Source organism: Lissotriton vulgaris, chromosome 2_1 (genome assembly GCF_964263255.1).
Source record: "Lissotriton vulgaris chromosome 2_1, aLisVul1.2, whole genome shotgun sequence".
NCBI lineage: Eukaryota > Metazoa > Chordata > Amphibia > Caudata > Salamandridae > Lissotriton > Lissotriton vulgaris.
Window position 1 is genome coordinate 706,624,771 of NC_141687.1, and position 18,057 is coordinate 706,642,827.

The 18,057-nt window shown below is 47.5% G+C and overlaps 1 protein-coding gene across 2 annotated transcripts in view; it reads left to right on the forward strand.

Moving 5' to 3' along the window:
- The window catches only part of EIF4G2 (eukaryotic translation initiation factor 4 gamma 2), a 141,246-nt gene extending 135,372 nt beyond the window's left edge, over window positions 1–5,874 (forward strand). For both annotated transcript variants that reach the window (XM_086955950.1, XM_086955951.1), the window contains one exon: window positions 5,061–5,874. In XM_086955950.1, coding sequence (XP_086812076.1) covers window positions 5,061–5,126 — 66 coding nt within the window. In that variant the 3' untranslated portion in view covers window positions 5,127–5,874. The remainder of the gene's footprint in view (window positions 1–5,060) is intronic.
- The last annotated feature ends 12,183 nt before the right edge of the window (window positions 5,875–18,057 follow it).

An 18,057-nucleotide genomic window follows, 5' to 3' on the forward strand; every position in this document is an offset into this window, starting at 1 on the left:
CGCGGTGCACAGCAAACAGCAGAAGGGCCCCACGCAGATCGTGGAGATGCAGGGGGGCTGATCTTGGGTGCTGGAGCTGCGCAGGGTCGGGGCTTCTCGGACCCCAAAGCACTCACCAGTGGAGGACACGGTGGGCTTGCAGTAAAGATGTCGTGCAGTCTTGGCGATCGTCGGTCCCTTGAGGTCTCGTCGCACTCACGGTTCTCAGCTGGGCTGTAGAGGTGAGTAGAGGTCAGAGGTGCCAGGGAAGCCGGGTCTCGTCGAGCTGGGTCGTCGGATTCGTGATGAAGGACTTGCAGCAGACCGCAGTGTTCTTTAGGATGGTGCCTGCGGATGCAGGGTGACTACTCCTTAGCCACAAGGGAGAATCTTGAAGAAGAAATCGTGAAGTCCTTTCGAAGAAAGTGGTATCTTGATTCCAAAGATGATCTAATTTTAACAGGGGGCCCGCTCCTATCTTTATACTAAAAAAGGGGGCTGACCCGGTGACTAGGTCCTGCCTATGGGTGGGACTAGGTGGGGGGTGGTTACACCCCTCAGCCATGCCGGACTTCCCCAGGCCAGGGGCTGGTGTGCCCCTGGAACTGGTTCAGACCGGCCTATGCGTAGTGAGCACCGGGGTGCCACTCAGCAGTCACCTTCCTGTAAAGCCCTGCCTACCCAGGATACACAAAACCATGTCTGGGACGGTGCTAGCACCGCCCCTGACAGGAAACCCTTTGTCCAGGCTCCCCTCGCTGGAAGGACTCCCAGCTGCAGGGGGTCAGACTCGTGTCTGTGGTGGCAGCATCCATTTTGTGGAGCTGAGGCTTCAGTTAACTTTAACCGGGGTTCACAGTTACATACATGTCGTGTCCCTCTAGAAGGGTGGAATGCTAACCCCGTCGCCAGAATTGGCGAGGGGTTAGTATTCCAATTCGTATGACACCTTACTCGACATGTTTTGATAAAGCAATACCAAAGATAGCATTTAACCGCGAGGATTATAATGCACTTAAGAGTATATGGTATGCGATATCATGAAACAGCTATTAGGACTTGATTCCGCAAGCTGCAGACAGGCTCAGCTCATGCCAGAGCACCATCTCACACGATTCCAAGCACTCTGCCTTCAGGATTGTCAAGGCCTGCCATAGGAGTGACTGATAGGAATCTGTGTGTCCATTTTAGGGTTAGGTATAGGTATACTACACCTACAGCAAAGGGTGATTACACGACTTTGCCCCAGCTGTCATGCAGCCAGTTGTGTCAAATTTAGGAGGCCAGCCAGGGGTGGCACAATACGTGCTGCAGCCCCTGGCAGCCCTGGGTACACCTATGCCCTGAGTTACAGGGTCTGATAAGGTGGCCCAGTACCAATTGGAAATGTACCTAGGGTACATGGAATCCATTTTAAAGAGAGAGCAGTAGGCCTGGGGTCCTGATTGGCAGGGTCCCAGGTCGACTATGTCCAAAACCAGCTAAAACACAGGGCAAAAAGTTGGGGGCAACCATAGTCAGGATGTACCTTCCTACACAACACACTGCCAAACAGACGCGTTTCGGGCGTGAACGCCCTTGCTCACTGTCAGCGGGTAAGCGGTTTACAATCCATTTAAATAATACATTACTTGTTTCTTCGCGCCAAAATCATCTCATGAGGTCAAGTGACCTAGACAGAGGACTACAATGTGGACTGAGTGCTAATGCCCCTTGCAATTAGTTCGGCCATTTTGGAATGGTAACCAAATATATAATCAAAACATGTCGTTTGCTGTTCAGCGCTTAATGTGATAACAATTCATAAGAATCACAAAAATGCTATTGAAGACAAGGGTATATTTACAAGGAAATATCTGATCTAAAGTGCAAATGCATAAGACTGTAACTGTGCAAATATTATATGTGCAAATACGCAAGGTTTTTTTTCTGTGCAAATACGCAACATATCTGTACAAATACGGTTATAAACAATTATTGTAATTTCATTTATGTACACAATTTTAAAATCAATTCCTTCCAATATACTGCTAATACCCTTGTTGATAGTTATTACAATTTTTGGACAAAAGAGAGATTCCATTGGTTATCACATTTTAGCAATACTCGACATATTAAGACTTATTATTGCAATCATTTCACTTGACCCGTGGAATTGAGATTGGAGATAAATGCTGCGACTTAATGAATATTGAACATCTTAAGAGTAACGTATTATCATACCGCTTTAAACAGTTCTAAGAAAAATTAGTAAAGGTGAGGGAGTGCTGAGATGTCCTACTTAGATAGACAGGAAGACATCAATGGGTATGGGAAACAAAAAATGATTAATTAACTAAACCGTTTCAGTTACATTAAAATGTTAACACATAAAGTACCAATTGTACCCTCATGTGAAAACAGGATGGTATACACAAAATAGCGTTCAGCAAAAGTTATCTAAGGCTATATACAAGGGGCAGCCGGAATATATATGTTGATTAGCCCTGATGACCTACACTGTACAACAACTTTCACATTTCAAAGAAAGGTGCTCAGGTCTTCCTCCATGTTCAAACCTCCCGGGATCTTGGTATTGAGGCGAACTATGTACAGGGACTCCATTTGTCTTAATTGTTTCTCATAGTCCCCACCTTTCTTGTTAGTTCTAACCGCATCTATTACAAAATAGCTCAGATGGGATAGATTTCTATTGTGAAATTGATCAAAATGGCGGGCTACTGGATAGGTCTTGTCGCAGTTCACTATCGCCCTCCGGTGCTGTAGGATACGTTGGTGCACAGGTAGTTTCGTGCTACCAACGTATCTGAGATTACACGAGCACGTGAGTACATATACTGCTAACTCAGTTTTGCAAGTATAGTGGGCTTTTATATTGACGGGTTTGCTAACAAATGGTGTCGTGTATGATCTTGTGTTGGTGCCAAATTTGCACGCTCTACACGATATACATCGGAAGAAACCCTTCCGAGGTGACAACCAATCATCTTTATTAGTTGCTTCGGGTGAACTGGAGACTAAAGCATTTCTCATGCTGTACGCTCGCCTGTAGGTCACTTCAGGTTTCTTGGGCATAATCTCTTTCAGTATAGGATCAGTGAGTATAACCGACCACTGACCTCTGATTAATTTGGAAATCTGACTGGCCTGTCGACTGAAACCAGCTATCAATCTTAAAGCATTGCTGGTGTCTTTACAGTTTTCAGTTGTTGACACAACATTGGACGGGGCCTGCAGGAGACTTGTTCTGTCAAGTTTGTTGGCATTATTCATCGCTATTCTGAGGGCACTGGACTTGTAACCCCTAGCTTCCAACCTTATCATAGCTTCCTTTTGGTGGAAATCCCTTTGTTCTAATGAACTACACGTCCTATGTATTCTAATGAACTCCCCATAGGGGATGGATCTGATAGTATGACCCGGGTGAAAGCTATGAGCGTGCAGTATAGTATTGCCCGCTGTGCTTTTTCTGTACAGGCTTGTTGTTATATTACCTTTGACTATACTCACTTGCACATCTAAAAAACTGATGTTGGTGTTACTAATGTCAGCACTAAAAATAAGGTTGGAATCATTAACATTGATAATATTGACAAAACTCTCCGCCTCTTTGCTCCCTCTCCAAATGATAAAAATATCATCAATGTACCTCATGTACTTTACAATATTTTCTTGCCAAATAGTAGAGTGTTGTGTTCTGAGGACATGCTCCTCCCACCACCCCACGTGGAGCCCCGCGTAGGTAGGAGAGAAACATGCCCCCATAGCCACACCTCGTAATTGTTTGAACATTTTGTCATCAAACAAGAAAATATTGTTGTTGAGGCATCGTTCAACCATAGACAAAAGCATTGCATTGTGTTTATGTAGTTCAACTGGTCTTTCCTAAAAAATATTTCAAAGCCTTGAGTCCATCTTGATGTGATATGCTAGTGTAAAGGCTTGCAATATCCATGGTGATCAACAGGAAATCTGGCGACCACTTACACTGTTCCAAATTTCTTAAAAAATCTGTGCTATCCCTGATATATGCTGGTAGGGTGGTCACAAAGTCTTGCAGGTAATGATCAATGTATTTCGAGGTGTTTTCAAACAAGCTATGGATAGCTGATACTATGGGTCTTCCAGGTACCGGTCTGACCCCTTTGTGGACCTTTGGGATGAAATATATGTTCGGTATAACAGGATGTTCATTATACAGATATTTCATTTCGTCCTTGGTTAAAAGGCCATCCCTTTTCCATCCATTTAATTCTTTCCAGTATGCTGCTTGGATATTCTTTACTGTTCTCAGATCACATAGTTCGTAACATGCTGTGTCATTTAGGTGGTGATATGCTTCATCCATATATTCAGATCTGCTCCAAAGTACCACGTTGCCACCTTTATCAGATTGGTTTATAATGATAGTGTTATTTGATTGTAATTTCTTGATTAGATCATTATAAGGTTTAGTTCTCGGGTTGATGGTGTTTTTCTGTCTACTAACCTGGATATGTAATTTCTTTAGGCCATTGGTTAGTAGTTCTGCATAAGTGTCTATGGCATCCTTGGGCATAGATGGAATGAACGTGGATGGTGGTTTGAAGCCACTTGGTTATATATATATTGAATATTCTAAAGTCAATCCTTCACAGGTGTGTACAGCACGTACATTTACTACACTAGTGTGTAAGTTTATTACATAAGGAACATTTTAGTTTTCCAAATTGCTACCAGCTGAAGAGTTTCTGCACACTTATGTAGGAAGAGAAATGCATCCATATGATAAGTTTGCAGAGTCCTTTATGGGAGACAGCCCGCTTTTTAGCAAAACAATCTATTCCAAGCTCGTTAGGGAAGAATTATGCACGGCATATTACCTTGCCGTTGCTACAACTTTCGGGTATATATTGCATAGTGACTAATGTGCTGCTCCTCAGCATGAGGAGTGAACTTGAAATCAGGGTTGACAGACTGAGTAAAGGATATTGTGTTCTGTTATTTTTACCCAACATTCGTTTGTTAATTTTAAATAAAAAAATGTGTATTATAGCCTTTGTTTTTATCATCTGTGGTAATTGTACTTTGTTTACTTGCAGGTCAACCAATGGCTAACCTGGCTGGAAACTGCTGAAGAAGAAGAATCCGAGGAAGAAGCTGACTAAAGCACCAGCCAAAGCCTTAAATTGTGCAAACATACTGTTGCTATGATGTAACTGCATTTGACCTAACCACTGCGAAAATTCATTCCGCTGTAAAGTTTTCGCAATATTTAAAGCAGAAGCATGTCAGTAGGATTTTCTTCTGCATATGGTTTTTTTAGTGTAATGTCTTAATCATAGTCTACCATCAAATATTTTAGAGTATCTTTAATGTTTAGGTAACGGTGTATTAGCAGCATGCAATAATTACATCAAAGTTCTCAAACTGAGGCAGTCTATTGCAAGGACATTCTTTCCTGCAAGTTAGCATAGGCTGTTTTAAGTTGAAAACTGAATAGCAACACTGAATACTGTAGAAATGCACTTTGCTCAGTGTAATACTTGAGTTGTTGCAATATTTGATTATCCATTTGGTTGTTACAGAAACTCCTTAACTGTAATCGATGGTTGTTGCTGTAATAGTATATTGCCTGTATTTCTACCTCTAGTAATGGGCTTTATGTGCTAGATTTTAATATCCATGAGCCTGGGCAAGTGCACAAATCTTCAAAAACTATGGTTTACTTGCACAAAAAAATCAGTTTTGAGATGGATAAATGCCCTTGAAAGTGGTTTTTGTGGGTGTGAAACAAAATGGTGAGAAGCTTAATTGGACCCTCTATTATAGTATTGAAATTAAGTATAATTTATCAAGTCCTGTTCATGCCCTGATTTTATATACTTGTATCTATCAATAAACATTGATACCTGATTTGTCAGATTTTCCATTTTTGAACAGCTCTTTTAAACTTTCTATGCCAAGGTCTTGGCAGAGTCTTTCAAACTCAGTAGATCAAGTTCTAGGTCGTTGCCTCTATGCTTTGTAGTTTGTCTTCATTATAGCAGCTCACGTAAAATTAAGTTTTACTTGTAAAGATAATATTCGTAGTGTTTGCTTCAGATGCACATACTGTGCACACTCCTGCCATCTAGTGTTTGGTTTGGACACTGCACGTTCTGACTTCTTTTAACGGTCGACATTCAGCGTCTGCTTTGCTAATTTCTTATTTCCACCATCTGGCTCACACACTGCATCGGAGCTCTGTTTCTACGCAATTGCTGCCTATGGACGTCTAAAGGATCCAGCGGTTTGACAGACTGACACACTTCTCCAGCAAAGCAGAAACTGTGTACTAATCAAGTGAAAGCACATGACATCCCATAGTCTAAATCTACACCCATCGAATGTTCGTCCCCGGTAGTAGAAGCTTAAGACAAGTTAATTCAGTAGATGCACTCTGTGGGTGTCTGAAAAGGCGTATTTGGCCCCTCACCAAGTCTAACCTGTGCATGTAGCCAGAGCACAAGCAGTAGTACTGCACAGCATGCAATCTTTTCAAAAACATGACTACATTGCGAAGCAGACTAGATGGACGCCTAGCATATAGTATGAAGATGGCAGCGGAGGTGGACTTCTCCCATGACGAGTGCCACAGCAAGTGTGTGAAGCTGAGATGCCAGTTGGAGGGGTGTATGCCATTGCCAGCATCCACTAGGTCACCTCAGATGAATCCATTTTTGGAGCAGTCGTATGTGCAGTCAGGAGATTATGCAAAGCCGAATCTTACCAGGTACCAGGGTTGAACCCAGAATGAAGACACGAAGTGCCACCCCAGATGAAGATTTTACATAGGCCTCCCCCTCCCTACCACATTGTGCCAAAGCCCTCTGGCTGACTCAAAGAGCGATCTTGAGCCAAGAAGGGACTAGCAAATTCTCTATGCCAATCTGGCAGCAAGGCCTGCAGAGGGCTAGTGCTGGCACTAGGCCCGCAGCGGTGCCAAAATATCAATCGACTTGGACACACTTGAAGGCAAAACACATGCAAGAATGGTAACCGACTAAATGCTCTGTCGACCCATTCAATCACTAAACCCAGACCAACAAATGAGTACTTTTTCCTGAATTTTCTGTATATAGTTTTGCTGCGTGAATCTTTCTGGATTCACTATGCTGTTCATTATTTCGCGGTCTAGTGGTTGGGTCCGGAATCGTAGTCTTTTCTTTCTTCTTTTTTTTTTTCGTAGCTCAGGTGGGTGTCGGCGTCCCGCCTTCTGGTGTACTTCCTGTGACGTCTGCACGCTTCCTGCGGAAGCTCCCACCTTTGGGCACCATCTTCAGATTCTTTTTTTCCGCCGTTGGATCGTCACCGAGAGGTTCCAGAGTTTTTGGAGAAAAGAAGGAAAGCTGAAATCCTACCGAAAAAGTTTGTAGAATCGATCCAGGAACAAGACCGCAGACACACCTAAGAAAAAGAACTTCGAATACTTCAATGTCCAACGGAGAATGCGCACACCCCTGAGCGCAGGAATGGACAAGACCCCGTTCAAATTCTGCCGCAATTGCCACAAGTACACGCAGAAGGACCAGCACCCAGTTTGCAACCTCTGCCTGCCGGTCGGCCACGAAAGCAAGGATTGCAACACCTGCTCAGTCTTCACACCGAAGACTCTCCGAATTAGAGGCAGAGGATAGCCAACCACAGCATGCAAGGAAAAGGCCAACCTCTGCTTCGGGACTTGGGCCTTTCCAGTGACGAAGAGACCACATCGCTGAGGGACCAGATGACTTCACGGTCGTAGAGACCGATGAGAACTACAAAAGAGGTAGGTGATGTAGACACCCCCCTAAAGCCCCAACATTCGAAAGCCTGAGTCAGACTCTCGAAAAAGTCTGTGCTCGAAAGGAGCACAGGTGCCGAAAGTTTTGACAGCCGCATCGACATCCAGGGACAAACAGCCCAGCGGATTCTTCGAAAAGGACTCCCAGGCGGCGAAAACACACAAAGCCTAGGTAGTCTAAGCACGCCCCCGTATAAGAGCTCTCTACGCCGAAGGAAAAGGACCCCAAGGCTTCTTCGAAATCTACGTCTAAGATCGGCCGAAACACTGCGCCGAACAGGCCGCCGAGATGGAAAGGAAAAAAAGAAGGCTCGAGGCCGCAATGGATAACCTCCTGCAAAGGAAAAGAGAATTTGACGAGCAGATGACTACGTTCACCATCCCGTCGAGGGCGACGACCATAGTCGAAGACTAGGAGTACACCAAGAGGAAGAGGGCCTATACTATTTCGAGGAAGTCTAAAGATCAGCGCACGAGTTTCAACTCGGCATCCTCGGTGGCGCAGGACCTGGATTGGCAGGACCTCAATGCGGAAAGCCCGGAAGAGGCTGTGGAAGCGTACCCTTCGAGGCCTTCGCCGCCAAATGACATTGGTATCTTGTTGGAAAGTGGGTTATTGGTAGGAGCAAATGTAGGTCTGCCACTAACACATGAATCGGCATAGGTCTTAGAAAATTATTTCTTTGTTCAACCTTTGGTAACGTGGTTGCGAGCAGACAGGCTTAACTTCAAAGACAAGTATGTAAAGCATTCAAAAACACCATTTCAATAAATAATTGACACAACACAAAAAAAATCCATCACCCAAATTATAAAAATAGGTAATATTGTTATCTTTTAAATGACACCAAAACGAAAATCCACTGTAGGGAACCAGAGATATGAATTTTTAAAGATTAGTCACTTTCTAGTGCTTAGAGAAAACAAAATGACTTAAAGGGGCGCTGTTGGTTTCTGTCAGGGACACCTTTATAAATTAATCTGAAGAATTCTCACCTCTGTAGTGGCCTTCAGCAAGCGGGGTCCAGTTAGAACACCTTCCTGGTGTTCTGCTTGCAGGTCCCAAAGTATCCAACACACAATCAAAGGTTCTGGAATCTCCAAGAGGGTCCTTGAAAGTGTGAAACTTCAATTCCGCAATCCACTTTAACAAAACCCTTACAAATCCACTAGTAATCCATGCTTTGAATTATGTGTGGGGCTGTCCAGGTGAGCTCTGTTAACCTGTAGGTTGCAGGGAGTTCCACTCTAGAGTCCTTTGGCAGTAAGGTAATCCACAGGGCTGCAGTTTCACTTGGTGCAGTCTCCAGAGGTCAGGCCTTAGAGTTCCTTGCACAGCAAAATGCACTTCTTGCTTCATTGTTTCAAGCAGCAGATTTGGAGGGCTCTGCCCCTCTCAGATACTTTTTCAAAATTCTCTGGGTCAAGCACCAGGTCACTGCTGACCAATAGGAGCAGGGCAACTCCTCATAGTTATGACCACATCCTGTAGAGTGTGGCATTAGTTTGTCCCAGAGTGCATCATTCTTCCAAATCCATAATGGCTGATGTTCCAGCATGGAGGTAAGAGCTGGCTAAACGCACCCCCTGGGATTGCTTATTTCCATGGACTCTCCCCCTGCCATCTGCACACACCTTCCTTAAGCCTAGCCCTGACTCTGGGTCAAGATTGTCAGAGTGGACTAAAACCCAGGCCTCCCCTCTGCCTTTGAAGAGAATAGTTTACACCACCACCTGGCCTGGCATTCCTATAGACCAGCACACTGCCCTCCCAGCAGCCTGGCTAATCCACTTAACTCTGACCAATCAGGGCAGACCACTGAAAGGTTAAATTTGGACTTACAAACAAGAAAGTCTGAACTTCTTGTATGTACACTTTATGAGAAATTCAACAATATAATATTGGATTTACTACTACCATTCTAGGAAGTCTTTGAATGGTCCGTGTAGGAGAGTAGGGTCTGCAATCCTATGGTCACCCCATATTTTTGCTTTTTGCTTCACTGGTTTACGACTTTCCCTGGCTGTGGGCCTGCTAATCAGACCCACAGCCTAGCTGTTCTCTCTCTAAATTGACATCCATGTACTTTAGGAGCATTTACCAATTGGTATTGGGTCCCCCTTGTAAGTCCTTGTACAGTGTACCATAGGTACCCAGGGCATAGGTGAACCCAAGGCCTACCAGGGGCTGCAGCATGTATTATGCCACCCCTGGCTGGCCATCCAAATCTGACACAACTGGCTGATCAATCAGCTGGGGCAAGGTGGTGTAATCACCCTTTGCTTTAGATATAGTATACCTATATCTAAACCTAAAATGGACACATATACTCCTATATGTCACTCCTATGGCAGGCCTCAACAATCCTGGAGGCAGAATGCTTGGAATTATGTGAGATTGTGCTCTGGCATGAGCTGAGCCTGTCTACAGCTTTCGGAACCAAGTCCTTTAGCTGTTTCCATGATAACGCTATACCATATACTCATAAGTGCATTATAATCCTCGCGGTTATTGCTAACTTTGGCATAGCATTATCAAAAAATGTCGAGTAAGGTGTCATACGAATTGGAATACTACCCCTTTGCCAATTCTGGTGATGGGGGTAGCATTCCACCCTTCTAGAGGTACACGAAATGTACCTAACTGTGAACCCCGGTTAAAATTAACTCGAGCCTCAGCATCACAAAATGGATGCTGCCACCGCAGACACAAGTCTGACCTCCTGCTGCTGGGAATCCTTGCAGCGAGGGAGGCTTGGACAAAGCGTTTCCTGGCTTGGGAGGTGCTAGCACCACCCCAGACAGGATTTTGTGTATTAGGTTGGACAGGGCTGAAGGGAATGAGACATGCCTGGGGCACACAAGGTGCCCTGTGCATATACCGGTTTAAACCAGTTGCTGGGGCACTCCAGCCCCGGGTCTGGCGCATGACCGGACAAAGGATAGGGGGTGTAACAACCCCCTTCCTAGTCCCACCCATAGGAGGGACCTAGTGATAGTACAGCCCCCTTTAGCAGGATAAAGGTAGGAGCTGGTCCCATTCCAAATCAGAATAATCCTGAACTGAAAGTCTACAAGAAGAAATTCTGGACTTCGACTTGCTACACAGAAGACTGAAGAAATCTCCCTTGTGGGCAAGGAGTGTCCACCCTGCACAAGCAGGCACCATCAGCGTCCAGCGGCTTCACTTTGTCGTCTTCCCTCGAGGATCCAGACTTCAGAGCCCGACGAGACCCGGATTCCCAGACCTCTCCAACCTCTACATCTGTGTCACAGCTGAGATCCGTGGGTGCGACGAGACACGTGGGACCGGCCATCTTGGAGAAACTACACTTCGCTTTCAGCACAACTTCTGAGGTAACCTCGACCAAGTGCTTTGGGGACTGAAGCCCCAGCCCGAGCAGCTCCTGCACCGAAGACCAGCCCTCCAGCATCCACGAGATCAGCGTGGGGCCCTTCTGCTTGTCTGCTGCTCGACTCGTTGTCTGGTCACTTGCCGGCTGGCTAGTGGCCTCCTAGACTACGATCCACGACATCACTGCTGGTCTGGTTGCTCCAGACTGGCCCTTGCTTCCTTCCAAAAGAGAGGCATCCCGGGCCCTTCCGGTCTGCACCAGACGTCTTGTCCACTCATCGCGTGGGTTGCCTTTGCCCAGGCCTGTTGACTCCGGATCCGACACCGCCGACCGCGAGAGCCTGCGTGGGACAGCTTGTGCCTCCATCCTGGTCGTCAAAGTCACCACCTGGTCCACGTGGCTGCAGAGTCAAGCGTCCACTCTTCACCTGATCGCGACGACATCCTCTGGTTCCTTCCTGGTTCCACTCGAGTCACTGGCTAGTGACTCTGAACATTATCCCCTCTGCTTTCAGGTCCTTCTCTTCCTCGATCCACACTTGGGTTGCACCGGACATCTTCCTCCTGGCCGCCTGCAGCATCTTTTCTTTCAGGCTCCATAGACTTCAACGCAGAAACCCGACACTACTTCGCACCTATGCACCCGCAGCCTGTGGGTGAGGTAACAAGAGCATTTTGGTGCTCAAGGGTAGATTGACTCTCCTAGTGTCCAGTTCCACAGTCGTTTTAGTCCTATCTAGTACTCACCTTTTTCTTGAACTGTACTGTCCATAGACGTTGTTGCGCATCTCGCGTGTGAGTTCACACTCTGCACACGCGTTCCGTGGGCCTCCTATTACTTACCTAAAGTTAGGATAGTGTAGTCTCAGCGATCCTACAGCCTCTGGACAGCTCCATTTCCTTAATCAACTTCCTTATACCATTTACTTAGTGTATGGTTTGTTGCGCCCCTAGGGCAACTTTGTAACTTGTACAACTTAACGTATTTTTCTTAAGTCTTGTCATGTGCTTAGCCCTCTGATCCCATAAAGAGTTCAGAGGTGTTTGTTAGTTAATAAATATCTTGTTTCTTTTCATAACTACCTGTGTGGTGTCTTCATTTGGTATTCAAGGGGTTATATGTGGTAAAACAGCTGGCTTTACATGCCAAAAGAGTTTGGCCTAAGACTGCTTTGTCCATGCTACCATTAGGATAGCTGATCTATAAGGTTGACTTACAACCAATCACCGTAAGGGTTGTTTGGACTGATACAAGGTGATCACTAGAACTAGTGAGCATCATATATCAGGCCAACTTCTCACAGTCCGGCTAGTCCTCCCCTATCATTATTTATGAATCGATCACTTCCTACCATGTTAACCTATGGGCCATTGGGATTGCAATGGGGGAAATGACTGGGCCACCTTTCAAGAACCAGGGCTTATAAAACCATATTTAATAAGTATTTCCCTAATTTTGCAGCATGAATCTTTCTTGATTCACTATGCTGTGCATATTCCGCGGTCCTGTGGTTGGGTCCGGATTCGTAGTCTTTTCTTTGTGTGTTTTTTTTTTTTTCGTCGCCCAGGTGGGCGTCGGCGTCACCCCTCCTTGGGTGTATTTCCAGTGACGTCGGCATGCTTCCTGCGGAAGCTCCCACCCTTGGGCGCCATCTTCAGATTCTTTTTTCCGCGGTCGGGTCTGGATTGTTCCCGCTGGGCTCCAGACATTTTTGGAGAAAGTACTAGGAAAAGATTGAAATTGGAGAAGATATCGAAAGAAGACTTCGCTGACCACTGACCAGCGAAAGGAAGGAGAAATCATCGAGGACTTCGACGATCGTCGACGTGGCCAGGGAGGCCTGAACACTCGATGGACAACACGCCGTTCAAGTTCTGCCCTAACTGCCACCACAAGTACGCGCAGAAAGACCAACACCCGGTTTGCAACCTTTGCCTACCGGTAGACCACAGAAGCGAGGACTGCAACGCCTGCTCCGCCTTCGCCCCGAAGACCCTTCGTGTGAGGAAGAGCCAGAGGGTAGCGCACTCCACCCTCCAAGGAAAAGCCCCGACGCCATCGCTGTACGAGCTGGGGATGTCCTCTGAGGAAGAGGACAACGCTGCCGCCGAAGAAGACAGCTTACACGGTCGTAGAGACCGATTACACGAAGACATCTGATAAGGTAGGAGACTCGTCGTTCCCCAAGAACACGAGAGACTGAGTTTCGAAAAAACAAGGGCAAGACCCCGAAAGCGCCAACGCAGAGACACCTGGCGTCCGCGGCTACCTACAGGCCCAGCGGATCCTCTGAGGAGTCCCTGGCGCCGAGAGCTGTTGAACAGCAGAAGTCGTCGAAGATCGTCCCCGAAAAGGACCGATCGACGTCGAGGGAGAAAGACCCTAAAGCCCAGACGCCGTCCAGGGACCCGAAACCCAGTTCGACGTCCAAGTCCTCGGCACCGAAAATCTCACAGCCGAGCCAGGCGCCGAAGAGCTGGGCCGAACAATCGGGCGCGGACAACGCGGCCGAGATGGAAAAGAAAAGACTGCGACTAGAAGCCGAAATGGAAAACCTCTTGCAGCTGAAAAAAGATTTCGACGCCAAGATGAGAGCCTTCACGATTCCCCACAAGACCAAGCCACCCGTGCTATAACTGGTCGAGGAGGAAGACAAACATGTCGAGGAACATGAGCCTGGCGCCGAAATGGTCGACCAGGAAGGGGCCGAGAATCCCTACGAGACTTACAGCTATGAGGAGGAAGAGGTAGCAGGTTGGACGCCGAGTCGGCCACCTCTGACCCGCAGGAGGAGGATTACCTGGATGTCTACACCGAGAGCCCGGAAGAGGCGGTCCACACATACCCCTCGAGGCCATCGCCGCCGGACGACATCAGGGCTTACAACTCGGTGATAAGGTCTGCGGCAGCAGCTTTCAAACTCAAACTCGACGAGGAGAAGCAGAAAGCGGACTTTCTTCTCGAGACATTACACCCCACGCAAACAAGGAGCCAATATCTACCTATGCTCGACAGCGTCTTGGCGCAGGGGATGGAAGCATTCAGGGAGCACGCAACATGCAAGGCAGTCACTCTCAGAACGGAAAAGAAGTACAAGCATTCATCAAAGGACCCAGCCTACATTCGAGGCGTGGTCTCAGCTGACTCCATCACGGCCACAGCAAGGAAGAGTGCTAACAGCGGCCACTACTTCTGGACCACCTCCTGATAAGGAGAGCAAAAGGATGGACTTAGTGGGCAGAAGGAACTAACGGAATGCCGTGACCCAATGGCGCATGGCTGCCCTCATAAACAGGCACATGTACCAGATCATGGAGGAGCTAGGAAAACTGGTGAAAGACCTGCCCCAGGAGGCCAGGCAGCAGTCCGAGAAACTGGTGGAAGACGGGAAGAAAGCGGCAATTGTTGCCTCAAGACGGCCCTAGATGGAGCAGACACCTCCAGCAGGCTCATGATGATGGGTGTCACGGAAAGAAGACACGCATGGCTCAGAATCTCGGGCTTCAAGCCAGAGGTGCAACACAGCATCTTGAACACTCCGTTCAACGGCGAGACGCTGTTCGGCACAGCAGTTGACGACCAACTCAGTCAACTAAAGAAAGACAATGAAACCGCACAATCCATGGGAGCTTTGCAGTTCAGAGGCAACAAGAGGGGCACCCAGTCACGGAGGCCCGGCGGAAGAGGTGGAAACCAGCCAGGTGCTTCATACCTGGATTTCCAACAGACGCACCAGGCGGACTCGCAGGCGCAACAGTCAGCAGGAGCAGTCCTGGCAGTACCAGTCAAGGGGCCAGTCCTTTTGAGGGAGAGGAAATGGACGATGACAGCATAAAAGGGGGCCAGCAGCCCGCCTCTAAATGACTTCAGACATCCGTGTGCCCGCCCACAGAAAAGATCCCAGGGGGGCAGCACGTACAAAGGGGTCAGGACAAAATGGACAACTACCACCACATAACACCAGTGGGTGGAAGATTAGGATTCTAACTCCAGGAATGGAGAGAGATCACATCAGACAAATGGATACTAAACATCATCCAATTCGGGTACTGGTTAGAATTGGAAGGGAGGCCAACAAGCAGGAGACCAAAGAGAAAGCCACTAGCAAACTAACAGCTACAGCGGCTTCAGGAAGAAGCAAAAGAGCTCCTACAAAAGGCCATAGAACGGGTTCCCTTCAAAGAAAGAAACCAGGGAATATACTAAACGTATTTCCTCGTGCCAAAGGTTGACGAGACAATGAGACCCATTCTGGACCTCAGGTTCCTGAACACATTCATAAGAACACAAAAAATTCAAAATGACCTCCCTGCAGGAGGTGCTACCGCAATTGCAGATTGGAGACTTCATGGTCACGATAGACCTCAAGGACGCCTACCTGCACATACCAATGAACGTAAAGCACAAACATATGCTCAGGTTCACGGTCGGAGAAAGCCACTACCAGTTCACAACACACGCCTTCGGCCTAAAATCAGCACCGAGGGTCTTCACAAAGTTCCTCGCTGCAGTCGCAGCACACCTACGAAGGGAGGGAATACACGTATACCCTTACCTGGACGACTGGTTAGTGAAAGCAAACTCGTACCAGAAATGTAGGAAAGACGCACATACAATGACGAGCACGCTGATAAACCTGGGGTTCTCCATCCATTGGAAAAAATCGTCAATGGAGCCGGAACAAGTAAAGATCTTCCTGGGGGCACAGATCAACACCTTACAGGGCAGGGTGTTCCCCAGCGACAAGAGAGCAAGGGCCCTGGTGAGGGAAACTCTCCTCTACTGGAAGGGACAAGCTCGGACAGTGAGGACTGCGAGCAAGATCTTGGATGATGGCATCATGCATCCACCTGGTACCAAATGTACGACTTCACATGAGACCCATCCAAGAATGGCTCCAGGAACAATGGTCACAAGCTTCAGGAAGTTGGGAGGATCTAGTCGTTGTGACGCACGCAGTGCAGAAGGAAATGGCATGGTGGACCATGGAGAACATAACAAAAGGGAAACCTTCTAACACCCCCACCACCAACAGTGACCATCACCACAGACGCATCCCTGAAGGGATGGGGCCTCGCATGGAGGAGCTCAAAGTGAGGGGTCTGTGGACACCAACAGATGCGACAAAGCACATCAATTACCTAGAATTGAAAACAATCTTCCTTGCACTGAAAACCTTCCAAACAAGACTGTACAAGCACAGGGTGTTGCTGCAGACAGACAACACCACAGCGATGTTCTACATCAACAAGCAGGGTGGAACACAGTCAACAATGCTTTCGACACTGGCGCAGGAGATCTGGAGATGGGCCATCCCCCTCAGGATAGACCTACTGGCCATACACCTACCAGGGAAGGAGAACATTCAGGCAGACTGGCTCAGCAGACAGACATCGGCATCCCACGAGTGGGAGCTCAATGCTCAGGAGACGAAGTGGTTGTTCAACAAGTGGGGAACGCCATCAGTGGATCTGTTTGCAACATGCCAAAGCTTCGCATCCAGACAACCCGAAAAGGGGTCCCTTGGGAATGCCCTATGGATAGATTGGTGCGGGACATTTGCTTACGCTTTTTCCCCGATACCACTGATGCACAGAGTACTGAGCAAGTGCAGAGCGAGCAACATGACCCTGATACTGGTCGCACCACAGTGGGCCAGACAGACATGGTACTCGCAGATCATGGAGATGGCACAGAGTGCACCCCACAGATTCTGCAGAAGAAAAAGACCTGCTCTCCATGCACAACGGAGAGGTACTGCACCCAGAGCCAGAGAGCCTGAGCCTAGTGGCGTGGCTCCTGAGGACATAGAATTCGCACACTTGAGGCTGCCAGAGAGCACCCTCTGGGTTCTTCAGGAGGCACAAAGGCCCAGCACACAGAAGTGCTACGTGGCAAAGTGGAAGAGATTCACAATATGGTGCAGGAAGGAAAGACTTCACAATAAAATGGACTCCACAGTGCTAAAATACCTCACGCACTTACTGGAGAAAAAACTCAGCTCGTCCTCCTTAAGAGTCCACTTGGCAGCGATAGTCGCTTGCACCAGAGGTGAGATGGGCAGGAGTTTCTTCACGTCACAGGTTGTGAAGAGATTCCTGGAAGGAGCGAAGAGGATCGCACCAACCAAGTGTGTGCCGCCACCGGCATGGAACTTGAACATAGTCCTGACGGAACTCATGAAGGAACCCTTTGAACCACTCCACAAGGCCTCACTAGAAATGCTGACCATGAAGACGGCTTTCTTGGTTGCAATAACGTCCTTACGCCGAGTAAGCGAGCTTCAAGCGCTAACGCTGCAGGAACCATACATACAAATACACAATGACAGGGTTGTGATGAGGACCGACCCACACTTCTTGCCAAAGGTGGTGTCCAAATTCCACATGAACCAGTCCATACAGATACCGAGTTTTTTCCAAAAACCAACAAATAGCGCAGAGCGAGCCCTACACACCCTAGACGCCAGAAGGGCGATCATGCACTATATCGAGAGGACCAAGGGACACAGGAAGACAAAGCAGTTCTTCGTGTCATTTGCCAACAGTTTCATGGGAAAGGCTGTAACCAAGAACACTATTGCATGATGGATCGCGCAAACAATCCAACTCTGCCACAAACGGGCAGGGCAAGAACTAGCAGAGGGGCCACGTGCCCACTCCACTAGGAAAAAAGGTGCTACAATAGCCTTCCTGGCTAATACACCCATACAAGACATATGCCTGGTGGCAACATGGGCTTCGGTGCACACATTCACGAAGCACTACTGCGTGGATGTTCAGATGAACAGAGAAGCACAAGTCGGACAAAAGGTGCTCCAGCACATATTCAAAAACCAAAGCTCATCTTCCACCCAGCCGCCACAGAAATGAGAAACCGCTACAAAATCTATGCACAGCATAGTGAATCCAGAAAGAT